This window comes from Poeciliopsis prolifica, unplaced genomic scaffold, assembly GCF_027474105.1.
Source record: "Poeciliopsis prolifica strain line A6 unplaced genomic scaffold, Auburn_PproV2 SCAFFOLD060, whole genome shotgun sequence".
NCBI lineage: Eukaryota > Metazoa > Chordata > Actinopteri > Cyprinodontiformes > Poeciliidae > Poeciliopsis > Poeciliopsis prolifica.
The window spans coordinates 1,328,732-1,345,871 of record NW_026562435.1 but is presented as its reverse complement, the minus strand read 5'-3'; the positions used below and the strand labels follow the sequence as shown (position 1 = coordinate 1,345,871).

Sequence of the window (17,140 nt, the reverse complement as noted above, 5' to 3'; positions counted from 1 at the left end):
CTGTGTTGGTGTATTATTCTATAACATTTCAGTAAAATGCACTGAGGTCGGTGGTGGTCTCAGGACTTCATTTCCAGCATGTTTTTGTGCTCATCTGACCAGCAGAGTGCGCAATTTTCCAACTCATTCGCTGTGATGTCTGAGCTTTTTTGGGAAAATAAAACAGCATATTTTACCAATAACAGATGAGTGTCTTTTGGTTTTGATTCAAGCGTAGAAATGAGTCAAAGGGCTTTGAGTTGTTGGCCTTCAAGCCATTTCCACTCACCAAGCCCAGCAGACTGCCCACTCCTCCTCTTTCATCTCTGCTCTGCAGGCACTGACTGAAAACCCTCCCGTTTCACATTGTGAACATTTCTACTTTTTAATTCACCATTCTTTGTGTATTCTCTCAACGCAAGGAGCATTTTTAAATAGATTTCAAATTTAAAAGCTACTTTTGTGAAACGTTGGCCTTAAGACTTAAACTATATCATCTAAAACAGATTTAGACGGACTCAGATAAATATGTGTTGCAGTATGAAAACAGTTGTCTGCAGCAACCACTTCTTCTGATAAATGTGCATGGAAGGCTTTTCAACATTTTATTTCCAGAGAGAGATGTTATTTTAAAGGCCTGAGGCTGAAAATAGAAGGCATTAACCATCATGGTGTTGTTTTGTCAGTCCTGCTGAGTGTGATCAGACTCTGGGATACAGCACTTGGGGTCAAACAACCATAAACACACACATCCAGACATCCCAAAGAGCGCACACATTTGACTACATTAGTGGATGATCAAATAACTTGAGTTTTTGAAAGTTTCATTTTCAAACTGAAATCATGACAATGCGTCATAACCATGGTCACTATTAGCTTAAATTAGTGCATGATACATTGTTTTTTTAGATATATATTTTTTTCCCCAATTTGTGTCGTTACATTGTTATGGTCCACAGGTGTTTGGACTTTTAGCTTCAGTTGTTTCTTTTTTGATCATGTCCTTATTATTAATTTTCATATTTCTTTCTGTCTTAGTTTATTCTTTGTGTCAGTTCAGTTAGAAACATCGTTTGTGTTTTTTCATTTGTTTCATTAGATCAGTATTTGTTTCTGCTTCCTGTTCAGGTTTCCCAACCCCTTTCATTCCCTTTCCTCACCTCAGCTTATCATTCTGCTCCCCATCACAACCGTTAATTATTTCCTCATTTGCCCCTGCCTGCTCCCTTCCCCAGCTGCACCCACTTACCAGAATTGTCTTGTTAGAATTAGCTCTTCTGATTCTTTTATTTCCACTCCCTCTCTAGTTACTTTGTTCTCCACTCAGTCTTTCATTTGAAAGATGCTCCTTATATTTATTCATTTGGACATGAAAAATGAAACCTGTTTGAAAAAAATTAGAGGTTGATGGGGAATATCTTTTCACTGTGTCTTCAGTGGGTATTACAACTACAAATAGTCCTTTTGATAACTTCTTTCTGTATTACATTACACCTCTCACTACCTTTCTACTTCCAGGAAGAGCAACTATCTACAGTCTGCCAAGAAACCTTTGGAGGATATTTTACTGTCAGTCACTTTTCTGAGTGAATTTGACTAATAAAGAATGAGAAAGATGGAGCTCCTTTCAACACTTTGCTTTTCAACCCACTTAGGAATCAACTCAGGATGATTAATAAAATTTTCTACAAGTTGAAGTGGTTTTGCATAAATATTCCAAACTATTGAAAGATTTCACCACTAAACTACTAGAATCTTCTTTTTTTTGCTGTCATTAAAGCACAAAACTTTGACCCTGAAAGTCAAAGACTTAAAGAAAATAAAATATGTGATCAGGTGCTTTTAAAGTTTCTTTGGTTTCAATTTGGATTGAAGTGCTGTTGTATTTTCTGCAGCCTCTTCTGCTTTCAAAATGTATGGATTGTGGAAATCAGCACACTTTTAATGCACAGTCATTCTTCTTCAGTCAAACTTTAAGAACTTTTTAGTCCTATAGCCACAGTTTGTGGCAGTGTAAAAATGTCAGTAATTTTACTCTGAATAGATCAGATATATTCTGTTTATCCTAAAGGATGCTTCAGTTAAAGCCGGCAAGATTTTACCGTTTATTTGTCTCGATCAGCTTTGTACATCTGATCACATTCTTTTCTTGCAAAATAGCTCAGGTTCACTGGATGGAACGTGTCTGCAAGCATCAACCTTCTAATGACAGATCCTCACTGAGATTTATGTTTGGTCTTGGACTAGGCCATTCTAACACAAAACCCATCCAATTGTACCTTTACAGTTACTGTCTTGCTGGAAGGACAACAACCCCTGTATCAAGCAATAATGATAAATAATAGTTTCACTTTTTAAAGGAAAAGTGAAATCCAACCTGCCTCTATGTAAAATAAATAAATAAATAAATAAATAATAAATGCATTAAATGCTCCCTAATAACTGGTAACTTTTGGCAGCAAAAGTTGGACTCCAGGGTTTGCATTAACTGCCAACAAGTCTTTTTTCGCAGTGGAGTTTTAAACAATTTTTTTAAATTATATATTTTATTCTACTTTTTAGCGTGAACAGTTTGATCAAAGTCATGTCACATGCCTGGATTAAACTCCAGACTTTGACTAGGCTGTTGTAAAATGTTCATTTAACACGTTCTGAGCCATTCAGAAGGGAACCTGCTGTGCTTCGGCTCATTATCTTGTTAGATCTTAATCCAAGTTCAAAGTCACAAATTCATGGTCACTCTTTTTTGACATTCTCTGCACAAGAACAGAACTCATCATTTTTCAGCCCCATAGTATGGGCTAGGACTAGGTTTACTGTGTACTACACAGTAAAAAAGAATACATCAATAATTTGGGTTATTTACAGAAGAAAATGGAGATTAATTTTTCAGTCATTTGAAAAAAAAAAAAAAAAAAACACAAAAAATAACTAAAAAAAATTTAAATGCCACAATAAAGAAAAATTGTGTTAATAAAATGTGTGTTACAGTCCCAAACAATTTTTTTATACATATTGCTATAACAAATGTGGTGAAAACACAACTTTGAAAAACGAACTTCCAGTTTCTTCCTTCTCCTGACAGACTAAATAATAAACTATTACTAAATCATAAACTATTAATTTATAAATGGCACCCCTAATGTTCTACTGTACATGCCTCAGAAGGATGTTTGAGCACAAACGTGACAACAATAAATAAACAACATAATATCATTATTACTGAAAACTGATATTTTAAATAAGAACGATATGCTCTGCGGCTGTTAAAAACATATTTTATGCTTTAAAGCTGCTGAAATTCAGGACCCATCGATGTTATCTGACTTCGACAATCGAGTCTGGGTATTAAACGAGACAGGAAGAAACCCGGAAGTGCTGCAGTTAGCTAACAGCTGGAGAAAGTACAGCAGTAGATCTGCTTGTTTGTTTTAATAGAAGCACTTTTTTCGTTCCGTGCTCCTTACAACAGAATGCCTGAAATTCACACACCAAGGTAAGGCGGGTTAAATTCATACCGTTTTTATTTCACAGGTTCACATCATTGACGCTGTTTGTCCCGTTTAGCTCGGGACGAATGTCAAGGAAAAGCCGAGAGTCAGGTTTATCAGCGAGTCAAGAGTCAAGTTACGCAAAGACTAATTGCCATAAACAGATGCTACACAGTTTGAATACCCCGCTACTCAATGAACAAATAGAAGATTAGAAGATTAGAGCCTCAATTAGCCGTAGGAAATGTGACGACGACTTTAATTTAACTTAAGTTGTCCAGGCTGTAAGGTCAGTAACCTGCTGATGTCACCTGAGATATTTGTTCAGTTCAAATTAGGCATGATGTTTAAATTCCTTCTACGTATAAAACAGAGCTCCACCATTCTCTTCCTCACATCTCTGCTGATTTCCTTTGACTTTCCCATTGTGTCAAACAAGAAAGGTGTGACCTTGAAATTCATCCCCAGATGAGCCTCCAATTAGCTCAGAGCTTTCCTTCATTATCCCTCTGTGTGTTAACTTTTGATTTTGGAGCCATTAATCAATAGATCTGACACATTGTTTCAGTCATTATTATGACATTTATCAATTAGAGATAATTTAGGTAATCATAATTGACCTAAAACAAGAGAAGTTTGGTATGATATAGTTTCAGACAGTGAGAAAAAAAAGGTGTGTGTCTTTTTATTGGGTGTGTTTACACTTCTGGTTTCAAATGTACATGTGTTAAACGGCAAACACACAGATTAAGTGATACATGGTGATGCATGCATGGCGACGTCAGTGCTAATCCCACCTGTTCCCAACACACAGCAGTCCACTTCCATTCAGGCATTCACCCCATCCAGGAGAACACACTTCAGGAAGTAAAGTTTAAATAGATGTTATTTAAAAACTTTTTTAAAGAAAAAATGTAAAAATACAAACAAGAAAATCCATGTTAGCAGGCCATATATGGCAGCTCAGGTAGACTTTCACTCATCAGCCAGATCTCCTTCTGGTACGTTGTCCCCAGGGTTCAGGTGAGGAAGTGATGGAGTGTGTCACTTGGGGTGTGTGACCTGGAGGGCTGGGAGAGACAATCACATGCAATGAACGACGCCATCAGAGATCCGTGCCCTGAGCTTTCCTGATCCTCCAGTGACTCCATAGATGAAAGAATCACAACGGACTAACGATGATGTTGTCTGTGTTTCTCTCTGTCCTTTGCACCTCGTCCCATCTTCATGGGAAGGATTCGAGCTGTTCAGACCAGCGCTGGTAGCGGACTGGAGGGCTTCAAGGCCCATGCTGTGTTCCAGGAGATCAACAAGAAGCTGCAGGAGGTGACTGCATCACATACACCAACCAATTATTCTTAGTCTACACATGAACTCACAGAGAAGTTTTAACACAGTAGAACCTTACATGAAATACAGCAGCTTCATATTAAATAAAGCATGTCATTTAGATCTAAAACTGAAAACAATTATTTCTACTGCTGGTAATGCCCTGAAAATTCAACAACTGGATTCCACTAAGCAACAGGAAGGAGCATCCTGTAGGATAATTACTGCAGGACAATTATCTTCCAGCTGGCAACAAGTTATTTAACTCCAACTGATGCAATCAGAAACTCCTCCCTTCTTAAACAGGCAGTGTTATGTTTTTTTCCAGGCAAATAGAATAATTGAGTAACTATGTTACCATCAGCTGTGACAAAAAATTCTTCATATATCAAAAATTATATTAAATATTTAATGCTTTGAAATTCGGCCTGTTTCTTTCAGAAATGTCTGTTCTTTCTGAAACTCCACCTTCAGGAAGTCATCACAACATGGCTTCTCTATTAAACCTTTAACAACGCTTTTACCAGGATTTCACTGAGAAGTACGTTGTATAATAAGAATAGCAGGTGCACAGTTTCACCGAATGTTTGCTAATTGCTGCTGGCTAGTCTGAAGGAGCTGAGTGGGGCAGGGCTGCTCTGTGAGGCAGAAACTCTGAAGTTTGGAAACTGCAGCTCTGAGGAGGGGCTGCGTCTTGAAGGCGGAGCTATGTCTACCCAGCTGTTTTCTACAGCTGAATGGTTGCCATGGAGATGAAAGGATTTCTCAAACATACATGAAAGAATCAAGGCAACAGTCCAGGAATGTTTCTGATGAGGGAGTAAAATTATGACATGATGTAGAGCTTAAAAAGAGGATTTTACATAACACTGTCCAATAAAATGATAACGATGTCTAAAGCGACAGACATGTGATCAGTACTGGGAGAAAATATGTCTGATCAAATATTGTTAATTTCACTCAACATACATCCAAAAAAAAAAGAAGTGCAACAGTTCAAGAAGAAATTATGGATAAAAGCTGAAAGGCTGGATGTTTAAAATAAAAACTAATCAGTTATTATCTATCAACCTATAAGAAATGCTAATATCATTTTTCAGTCATATGGCCCAGCCATGGTGGAAAGACACATTGTTGGTCATGGAAATTATGTTTCAGAAGTTTCAAATGATTGTCATAAAGCAGAGAAAATATCGAAGGATAGATAACACGGATATTCTAGGATGACAGTGCCAGCTTTCAGCCAGCTGACTGGCAGCACACAGCAAGACGTGGCTTTGTTATTCTAAGGTTTAAACAGATGAAACTAGCTCTGGACTTGTCTCGTACTCCATTCTAACTGTAGGAACATAAAAACAGAACATCTGATCAGTTTTAAAACCTCAGCGTATGTTGATACCGGTAACAAACCCAACATTTATGGGATGCTTCAGATTTTTGCTGCGTAAATAAATAGTAAAAAAAAACCCATCAGTTTATTCAGTTGTTTGTGCTCACGTGCATCTGCTGCACCAGCTCCTGGTGGCACATTGGGACAGCCTCACCGCACACACATCACGTCAAGCTTATTGCTGACTCAATCAGCAAATGGTTTCCTCATTGACTCTGCTATCCTGAAGCATTTACCTCTGCCTGACCTCAGGGAAGGCAGGTTGATCTCCAGCTCTGCGGCAGGGCCGGCTGTGAAGATTTGTCTTAATTGACAGAAACATGGAGATCATGTTTCTGTCAATTAACTGTGTGAGTTAAAAAAAAAAAAAAAGTCAGTACGGGTAGGTTGGGCTTTTTAAGGCTGAAAAAGAGATCTGCAGTCAGTTCCTCCCCATTGAAAACACAACGAATGACTAAATGACAACAGCTGACAGGGTGTGATTTTTGTCAGAGAACGCAGTCATTATGGACTTCTGTATGTGTTCAGTACCTGATCCATATTCAGCATATGAGCCATTGTTTCCATGAATTCCTGAAAGTCCAAAAGAAAGCAGAGATTTGAATAAAAGCTGCTTTTCAAAAATTAGTAATTACTTCTGTTGACATCTTTAGCTCTGTTTGTAACTTTCTAAAGCTCTAATTGGAAACTTTTGATCAGCTGATCAGCATTAAATCTTGTTTTCAGACTTCTGTTCGTGTCTTCCTTTTGTGCGGCAGCTCACCTTGACACCTGGTTAAGTAGAAAAGAGAAATGCCAGGCATTGGTTGTCGCTCTTAAGGTTTTCAATGCATTGAAGCAACTGAGAGTCCATCTTACCTCCTCTGGTTGTCAAGTACATTAAGTCTAACAATTCATGTGGTTCTCAAAATTAACACTAAAGCAAAGAGAACATCAGGAGTTTAGCATTTTACATCAGACACTTGCAGGACTTTTGGTTCAGGAACACTCTTGGAAAATAAACACAGTGAATTTCAGAGACAGATGGAGATCGCCATGGAGACTCTCTCAACTTTCCTTTCCGGCTTTTATGATATTGTCCAACACAAACAATCCGTCATCCTCCAACTACTTCCTGTCATTTCTTTCTCATTTTCGACAGTAGCAACATGTTGATTATGTGATTCGTGATGCCAAAAAAGTGTTTCTATTGTTGTTTTTGCAAAGTATATCTATATTGATCAGATCAAAAACCACCTCATCCTTATAGAAAAACATTTTTCTTTTAAGCAAATTTATTTTGGTAATTTCAGTTTGCACAACTGTACATTTAAAGAAAACACAACTACATTTTTTAGCTGAAATGTAACAAATGTTGCAATTTTGAATGGAACAGAGTTAACCAAACGATCAGGAGTGAAAACGGCCAAACTGTCCCGTTCCTCAATGCACAAAGTTATTGAAATTAGCACAAATTTCAATAACTTGTGCAAAATTATTGAAGGCGCAGAGATAACTTTGTGCGTGTGTCCGGTTCTCTAAGTGTTCTCGGTTTCTGCTGTTTCCAGGAAGGGGAGCAGTTTGTGAAGAAAATCGGAGGAGTTTTCGCCTTCAAAGTAAAAGACGGCCCAAATGGACAGGAAGCCACTTGGATTGTGGACGTGAAGAACGGCAGCGGCTGCGTTCACAACGACGCAGGTAGGAAAACAGATTCAGGTTGGAGTTGAAGGTCTGCTCACTTATCTGCTTTTTCACCGTAGATTACCTTTAACTCTTCAAATATGTCTAATCTTTAACTTCTTTATCTCCACTCTGCAGACAAGAAAGCAGATTGCACCATTGCCATGTCTGACACGGACTTGTTGGCCTTGATGACCGGGAAAATGAACCCACAGACCGTGAGTATGCAAACCATATTGTATCCTAGAAGACATCTCACCAGAGGACAAGCCTTTCCCTACTGAAGAAGAAATGTGGGAACCGTAGAGAAAGACAGCAGGCACTTGAAGATTGCAAGCATTCCAGCTCATTAAATCACAGCATTGTTATGAAATATATCTGACTGCTTCTGAAACTGATGAAAGCAGCGGCGGCAAGGTTGAGCTCAGAATTACTGTGAACACTCTAAAAATGTGTTTTGAAAAAAAAAAAAAATCATCCTGCGACGAGACAATCTTCAGGACGCAGCCTGTGTAAGCACGACTTTTATCAGGGTCAAACAGCGAGTGTTGTTCACCGAGGAGGAAAACTGCTTGACCAGAACCAAGAAACCTTCAATCACAGATTTATTTGAAAACAAACAAAAAACAGTCTTCCCATGGGAATAATCCAAGTCAGAGAGCATTCAGAGTGAACACAGCAGATAAAAGCTTTTCTGTTAGTTGAAGAAGTAACCTCAGGTAACCTCAGGTAACCTCAGGTAACCTCAGGTAACCTCATCTTCTAATGGATTGTGCTTTTGTGTCCTTGACCAAACAGAACATTTAATTATTTAAGAACCTCTGCGTCCATAACAACTTTGTCTCATTTGACCGATTGTCCAAAAAACCTGCCGTCATGAAACGGTTTCTTGAAGGGCCTTACAGATGGTTCACCTGCTGATAGGGTTTCTTCAGTTTCCTTCTTTGCTGTTTTGCCTCCCTAGTTGATGCTCCTAAAGCCTGTTCCTGTTAAATGGGCATGATTTTATTTCACAAGTTTTAAAAGGGCAGTATTATGTAAATTCAACTTTTTTGTGCTTTACATCATATTGTAATGTTAATCCCTCATCTAAAATATACTTGGAGTGTTGCTTTGATTCTTCAGCATGCCAACCATTCAGTTGAGCAAAAGGCCTGGGTGAACCGAGCTCTGCCTTCCAGGTGCAGATCCTCCGTCTCTCAGAGCAGCCCTCCCCTACAGCTTCCTTCAGACTAGCCAGCAGCAATTAGCAAACACCTGGTGAAACTTTACATCTGCTGAACTCATAATTGGAGCTACTTAGTGAAACGCCAGGAACAACTTTAACACATTGATAGAGGAGCCATCTTGTGATGACGTCATGAAGGCAAATCCTCAAAAAGAGTTTCTCAACAGAGGTCCAACTTCAAGGCATTAAAATAAATAAGATTTTATCATTTAAGTCGTGTTTGATATAACAATTGAAGGTAACGTATTACTTGATTAAGCTATAAAATTGCAGTGTGTACATAGAAAAAACACAATACTGGCCTTTAAAGACTTTTTAAAGAAAACACTTCAGGTTTGTGCAAAGTGTCAGTTTTGTTTTTTGCTCAGTTCACTGTGACATGTTGGAATCCTGACTGATAGAGAGCCGCTCTGGTCTTATCATGGCTCGGAGGTTATCACAGTTTTTGGTCCACTTACTTTCTGAGGATTAGCTGTAGGTTCCTAATAGGATTAAGACTTTCCCACAGAAGATACAGACTTTGTGGCACTTTTTCCAATAAAACTAAATGTTACTAAGGAAATTATTTTATTTCATTATCTGTTGGGGTGCATGTCTGCTGCCACATACAGTTGTTTAAATTTCAACAAAAAAAAAAACTAAAACAAAACGTTATTGATCCCAAAGAAAAATCAAACATTGTAAGTCTTATTGATTCAAAATTCTTTAAATAGTTGTTGTAGATAGTGATGGCTATTGGCAGAAAAACTTTCCTGTGCCAGGCTGTATTGCAGTGAATCTGAAGAAGCCTCTTACTGAAGACTCGTTTTTTCTAAGGCAGTCTCATGAAGAGGATGTTCAGCATTGTCCATAATTTTATTGATTTTTATGCGTCATACATGTCAAACTCAATCAAAGAGGCTACTTAACTAATAGCGTAAGTTATAATCAATAAACAGAAGACAGTAATTTAATATAGTCATTGTTTAAAGTGGTATGTCATGTTGCTCCAATGAAGAAAACAACTAATCAAATGGGGGATAAAAGTTAGCTTTTGGAGTTTGCTTGTAGCATCAATTTGTGTTTAAAATGATCATAAAAAAAAATTCCTCATTAATAACAGATGATTAGTTAATTACTCATTGACTTACTGTAACAGTGTTTTCACAGGTTCTAAAGTCCTTCCACTGCAGCTCAGAGAATAGACTTTCAAATTATGTTAGTTGATAAACCACTGAGTGGTTTATCAACACATTAAAGATCTGCTGTGGTTGAATCAACCTGCCAGACCTCTCAGGTTCTGGTTCTGGTTCTGCAGATGGAGAAGCAGCATCCTATTTTTATGCTCCACTGATCTGGAACAAACTTCAACAAAACTATCGATAGACTGAGTTCCTTTGATATTTAAATAGAGGCCAGAAACAAACCTGTTTGACTTTGACTGCCCCATTTACATGTGATTTCTTGGTTTTCTGTTTTTATTACATTTACAAAAGAGTCCAAAACTTTATTCCACATTGTCCTATTGGAGTATTTGTCTGGTGGGATTTTGATGAAAGAGATTAATTAATTTAGGCAGGTGAAACATAATATTCATGACAGGTTGTCTTTTATTTTCCATTTATCTCTCTGCATTTACTTATGTTTATTAGTCGGTTTTCGGCAATAAAAACACTTTATATTGCAACTTGTGCAGCCTTACTGTGCTGGCTTCTGGTTTTACTTAATATCCCAGCTAAACTGACCAGTGTGTTGAAGCAGGGAGCCGCGGGCAGGCAGGGCGAGCAGGACGGGGTCTGGTTTGAAAAGACAAAAAGAAATGTCAAACATTTGCAAAAGCGTTTGTTCCAAACTTAGTTTATTGATGCAATACTGGGAAATCCTTACATTTTCATTATTTATAGATTTTTTGCTGCATTCATCTTTTCAGCTGCAAGAATTTGTAACTCCAATTTATTGTGTGTAATAGCAGTAACTCAATACCAGCTTGAGCTGGAAAAATGACTCAATCAAACCACGTAGCGTCCGATTTGTAAAAGGTAGTTATTATTTGGTACAAAAGAACTTTTGAGTTTTTTCTCGTTACGACCAATGTTTTTTTTGTTTTTGGATTCAGAGAGTGGAGCCTGCATTTCAGTCGATGGCTCTATTCTGTTTTTCCAGATTAAGTTAGTCTTCCCAACATTCACTGCTCTGCTCAGAGCGCCTGCCATGCTGTTTCCTGTCGTGTCATAAGCCTTTGTTGCCGTTGCCCCACTTTCTCCCCGGCTGAGTTAATCTCTCACGGTAACTCTTAAAACTGCTGCTGCGTAGTTCACTCTGACACCAATTCCAAGCTGTTCTGAAGCTGATTTGTTTCATTTCATTTTCTTTTCTTTTCTTTTTTTTTTTTAACCCATCCCCTCTTCCCCCTCCCCATCCGATTCCCAGGCATTTTTCCAGGGCAAGTTGAAGATTACTGGGAACATGGGCCTGGCCATGAAGCTCCAAAACCTGCAGCTGCAGCCGGGCAAAGCCAAGCTGTAAGAGACGCTGCATCAAGCCCTCACTAAAACCCTCGACTGTGAAGAGTTGAAGGTGTGGATGAAAGGTGGAGGACTGGAAGGAGAAACTACTGTGGACAGACTGAACCACTTTTCCTCTTGGATGATCTCACTGACCGAACTGGGGGTGGCTGGAGGGGAGATTAGTCAGAGCCCCGGCCTGTCTAACTGGGGAATAGAATAGATGGACAGATAATTAATTTCCTAATTGAGTTCCTGTCTGCACTCTCTGTCTTTTTAGCGCCAGTCTGGAGTTCAGTCAGTCACTCTCTACTTTGGTACTAATTGCGCTTCTGTCCAGACTTTCTAACCTTCACCAATAATGACACTTAACTTTGAGTGCACTGTAACTGCAGGTGTTTTTGAGAAGAATTGATCGATAATATGCTGCACAATCATGAATGCAGCTGTGTTAAGTGCCTCCCTCAGTACATCAAATCAGAGCGGGTTTGGACTTTGGCCACCCAACGTTTTCTCTCCCTGCCTCCTCATTTTCTGGAGTACTGTCTGTACGGTCTGGATCTTTGTTGGATTTCTTTGCAATAAACTTGTCTTTGCTGAACAGTTTAGACTTTTCTTTTCCCCCCATTTGCTGCACTTAATTCGCACCCTTTGCTGCCTAGTGACCTCATGTTTTTCGTGCACACAGCAGCTCCCGTGAGAGTCCACAGAACAAGGCTTTATTTTCACTTGCATTTTTTCCAACACTACAGCGACCTGATTCTGCACACTGACACGCTGTACATGGAGGAGCATGCCTCACACAAATCTTTTAACTAGCTCTGACCCAGATTCCTCTGCAGCTTTGGCTTGGAGTTTTCTGGCTCTTCCTCTGATGTCACAATGGGGTTATTTTACGACAGATGAAAAAAAAGTTACGCCTTTTTATCTTTCAGTGGAACCCTACACTATTCAAATTATCCTTTTGATGAAAATGAGAGCAGAGTGTGAGACAGTGAAGTTCTTGGCCAATAAAATCAGTTTCTAGTTTTGCTTTCAGTGAATCTGGATTCAATACTTTCAGAATAACTTCAGTTGTTTCTGGTATTTTTTTAAAAAGCAGATTGGGCTTCATTTGAAACAAAGTATTGCCATGTGAAGATATAATGATTTTCTATTTGCTTAACCTTTATTATAACAGAAAAATCTCACTGAGATTAAAAATCTTTTGCAAGAGAATCCTGGCCAACACTGGCAGCAGCACACAGAGATCACAGAACATTCACAGCAAAACCAGAAAATATATTAATAAATTAAAGGATTAATCAGTTTAACAGAAGTTACTTTCCCAGAATTAGTATGTTTGAAGTAAACTCAAACATAGACATGCATTACATAAGATATCTTATGTTTTGACAATTGACATAAAATCATGTGTTTATCTAAACCAAATTAGAAAAGATCCTACTTGATAAAAACAAGAATGCTTGTTTGCTATCTAACTAATGAACTGATGGCTAAGAGGTTTATAAATTTTTAAATACCCAGAATATGTCATGGTTTTGTAAGCTGCTGGATTGTCAGCTTACATGGTTTTAGTTCAGTAAAGGGACATGTGGATGCATTTTAGGCAATAAGGACACTGACATTCTTCAAAGTGACTTGAATACAATAGAAATATCCCTCATTGCCCCATCCTGGGAAATTTGAGGTGAAGCAGCAGCAGCATTGAGGTAAGTAGGTCCAAACCAAGATAAAAAATATTTAAAAAGCAACATTAAGGGTACTGTACTGTACTGTAAGAAGGTATGACATACTCCAAATGTGAAACCAAGTAGGACCGTTTTTTTTTTTTTTTTTTTTTTTTAATGCAAGTGCGTTGGGCACTTTTTCATATATTTTACAATATATGAAAAATTAAATCTATAAAAACAACTGAAAGGTGCAAACACCATCAAAAATGTTATTTAGAATGAATACAGATACACATATCAGCAGAGATGGTTCAGTCTGACAGCTGCTGGGAGGAAGAATCCACCATAACGCTCCTTTACACATTTATGATGTCTGTATAATGCTATGTGAAAATGGGGAGTGCCTTATTAAGTCATAACAAAGACATATTGATTTCCTGTGATGGAGGGCGGCCCAGTACTTCCAGCATGTACTTTCTAGATTAGCTGGATAGTGTCGACTCGAGTGACATTATGTCAAATTTTGCAGCATAAAACTGTCCTGAGCATAAAACTTCTCTAGTTGGTCGTTTATCTTGTCCACATGGTGTAAATAGTTTCTTTCTTGCATAGACACAGTCGAAAAAACGCCAACTGATCTCTTCAGTTCACACTGAGTTAGCAAATAACTGTCAACACAAATATGGCTGAAGTTGATTGTTGAATGATGTTGCAGAGTCAGGCCAAGAACAGCTTGCCTTAATGCTGCTTCAGAACAAAAACACCAAAGCCTCCTTTGGGTGTCCTCTCGCATTTTAAACATTTATTGTGTGTTTAAAACAAGTCTTTTAAACACACAGCAAGTGCAGCTTCTGACATTTGGGCCACATCTGTCCAGCGCAGCATTTGCCAGTAATAAAAACAGAGCCATGTGAGGAAAAGGTGAGCCAGATAAGATGTAAAACTCTTCCTCTGCTTTTGTAAACAGAGTTTTGTGAAGGAAAAACTGATGCAACACTTTGTATCTAAGGATTTTCTGGCATCACGAGCAGCATGAGGCAATATGGACTTCATTCTTATTTTTCAGTTTGAAATCTTTTATGCACCATATATTAAACAGTGAAATGTAACTGAAATGTTTTTTTTTTCAGTAATTTAATTCGAAATGAAACTCATTTAAAAAATAGTTTGTTCTAGTGTACACAATTACAGTTGCCTAACAAATACTAAGAGCCTAAGCCACAAATGGTTATTATTAAACAGGCTGACTGTTTACAGATTGCTGTATCCAAGCATTGTGATTAAAAGGACAAGAAAAAAAGAAGTTGAGTGGAAGTTAAAAGTCTGATAGAAAAAATAACTGCAACTTCTGGATTGTAAAGCAAATTGCACTAAAGACTTTCAGGTCTACACTGGAACATTCTTTGTGTGAACAAGGAGGTTTTGAAACAACACTTTGGCCAAGGAGGAAAAGGAAAAGTACCGATAGATGCTTTGATTACCAAACTGACCCAACACAAAACCCACAGAGAATCTTAAGATTTGGTTTCAAGGGGGAAATAAATATTTAGCTTGAATGAGAATAGAATAGAATAGAATAGAATAGAATAGAATAGAATAGAATAGAATAGAATAGAATAGAATAGAATAGCAATCATTGTCCCATATGAGGAAATTTGAGTGCAACAGCAGCAGTAAATATATAGGTTCACATAATTTGCTTTTTAATATGTGCTATTTTGTTTTGTTTTCTTCTTAATTATTTTATTACATTTTGTATCTGGTATTTTACTTGTTTGAATTAAATGAAGATTTCATTTTATTTTGAAAAGAAACACTGTAATTTATTTGGGGGTATCAAACTGAAGGGAGCTGAATATAAACAGGCACAAAACTTTTCTGTTTTTAATTAAAACAAACAAAATATAAGTTAAAGCTATAAATTATTTACTTCCTCATTACAAGTATGTTTCTGTCTGTCGGCCATTATGGCATATTAAATACTGTGGTTAGCTGCGTTTGTTGTTAACAACAGAGGATTCTGGTTCTTTTCGAATGGAGCTTCCAGCTTTAAGTATCTGTAAAGTGAAATATACAAAGTGTCCTACCTCTCTTCCAATGACTGCTGCAGACCAGCACCAGCCCTGTCCACCTCATGGACGGACAGACGGATGCAGTGCTGGTTTTAGCCTGAGAAGAAGAAGTCAGACCTGGGTTTCTGTCCCAGATTTCCTTTCCAAAGCTGCAGAAAAACACCCTCATGTCTGTGCTCTCTTTATTAGTCATCATAGTATTTGGCAGTCTGCTTTTTCCCTTGGTGAGGCTCTGTTTGCTGCTTGGTGTTTTCTGTAACTTTCCACTGTTCCAGATGCACAGACGGAGTCCTCACAATAACAGACCTTCCAGCGGATTGCTTGTCGCTGCCACTCAGGCTGCTTGATGTTATTCTGCACAGAGCATCAGGCGTCATGTGCTACAGATCAGCACACCATCTTTGATGTCTTTCTTATAGGAAATAATGAAACCGCACCGTCCTCTCTCACTCCTGCTACTTTAAATCACACACACACACAGTCAAACCCGCTCAGTGTGAAGTTTTATCATTTGCAGTCAGGCTTTCTCCTCCTCTCTTTGAACACACCAGAGGTCCCATCTGCATTCTCCCCATCTGCTGTTTTTCTCTGACTTGAGGGAACCACACTCCTCTGAGCAAAGTAGTGTAAATGTTGACGCTCCTTCAAATGTGTCCCCAGAAACTAGGATTTCTATGCTTCTCCAAGAATGTGTTTGTAAAGGAAACATTAAAAACCCCAAACAGGACAGTTATTATCCAGCATATTTTTGCAGGATTTATTTTCCCCACTCTGTCGCACAGCCAGAGTTGCTGTTTCCGCAGAGCTTTACTGTGACTCCAAATCCCATCGCTGCACCAGTCCTCTCCAAAAACAGATTTAAAAATATATCTGTAGAAGCATCTTGTGGCAGATAATTGTGTCCCAGTACAGGAGCTGAACCACCGCAGGGATGTGTTACTTCTACTGAGCAGGAAACTATTTCTTCAGGTCAGAGTCACGGCCACAGAGTAAGCAGGTGCATCATGGGAAGTAGAATCTGGTTGAACCGTGAGTGCTGGTTTGCTTCCTTTCATTCAGTGCTGAACTCTTTTATTTGGTTTACACCAAAAGACAAAGAGAATTATCACGGCCAGTGAAAACCTTCTACAGGTGTATCTACATATGTGACTCAGCAGGACATGTTCTTAATTAGATGAAGATGGCAACACTGTCAAAGAGGTGATCTTACTGCTAAATGTCCTTTAAATGTTTAAATGGGATGTCTTTGAGGTGTAGATGTGGTGTCCATGCTGCGCGTGGAGTGTGATGGAATACAGGTATACTGTTGTTGATCATAATGTTCTATCAATGTCCTGTTATTAATTTTATTTATCCAAAAGAGAAATTAAGTGCCTTATTCCTATCAATCAAATTTATTCAAAGAATCATTGTGATTGGTCATGCTGGAAATGAACTATCTCTGGTAGCGTTCAGAATTGTGATAAATCCAATAGGTATTATGTATTTTCCACACACAGTGAGATTTTATAGTACAATCAAAAAATATGTTAACTTCTGTTGTAAAAATGCTACATATATCAAATTTGACTTCACAGTATTACACCTTAATATTGGGCCTCTGTCTCTTTCTGTAGTTCTACCTTTGTGAAATTATCACAGATTCTCTGTTAACCCTTGAACAACGTTTTACCAGTGTTTCTCTGAGAGGTAGCTCCTATAATGAGCTCAGCAGATGCACAGTTTCACCAGGTGTTTGCTAAATGCTGCTGGCTAGTCTGAAGGGACAGAGTGGGGGAGGCATTGGGGAAGGGGAAAGCTCAATAGTTTGGAAACTCCTCGAAGGCGACACTCAGT

The 17,140-nt window shown here is 38.3% G+C and overlaps 1 protein-coding gene across 1 annotated transcript; it reads left to right on the top strand.

Annotated features, from left to right (window-relative positions):
• Positions 1–3,335: 3,335 nt before the first annotated feature.
• scp2b (sterol carrier protein 2b) lies at positions 3,336–12,162 on the top strand. The gene is made up of 5 exons (XM_055060516.1): positions 3,336–3,475; positions 4,706–4,796; positions 7,737–7,866; positions 7,987–8,066; positions 11,486–12,162. Exons 1-5 carry the CDS (start codon positions 3,453–3,455, stop codon positions 11,579–11,581), a joined length of 420 nt encoding a protein of 139 aa, XP_054916491.1. The 5' UTR covers positions 3,336–3,452; the 3' UTR covers positions 11,582–12,162.
• Positions 12,163–17,140: the final 4,978 nt, after the last annotated feature.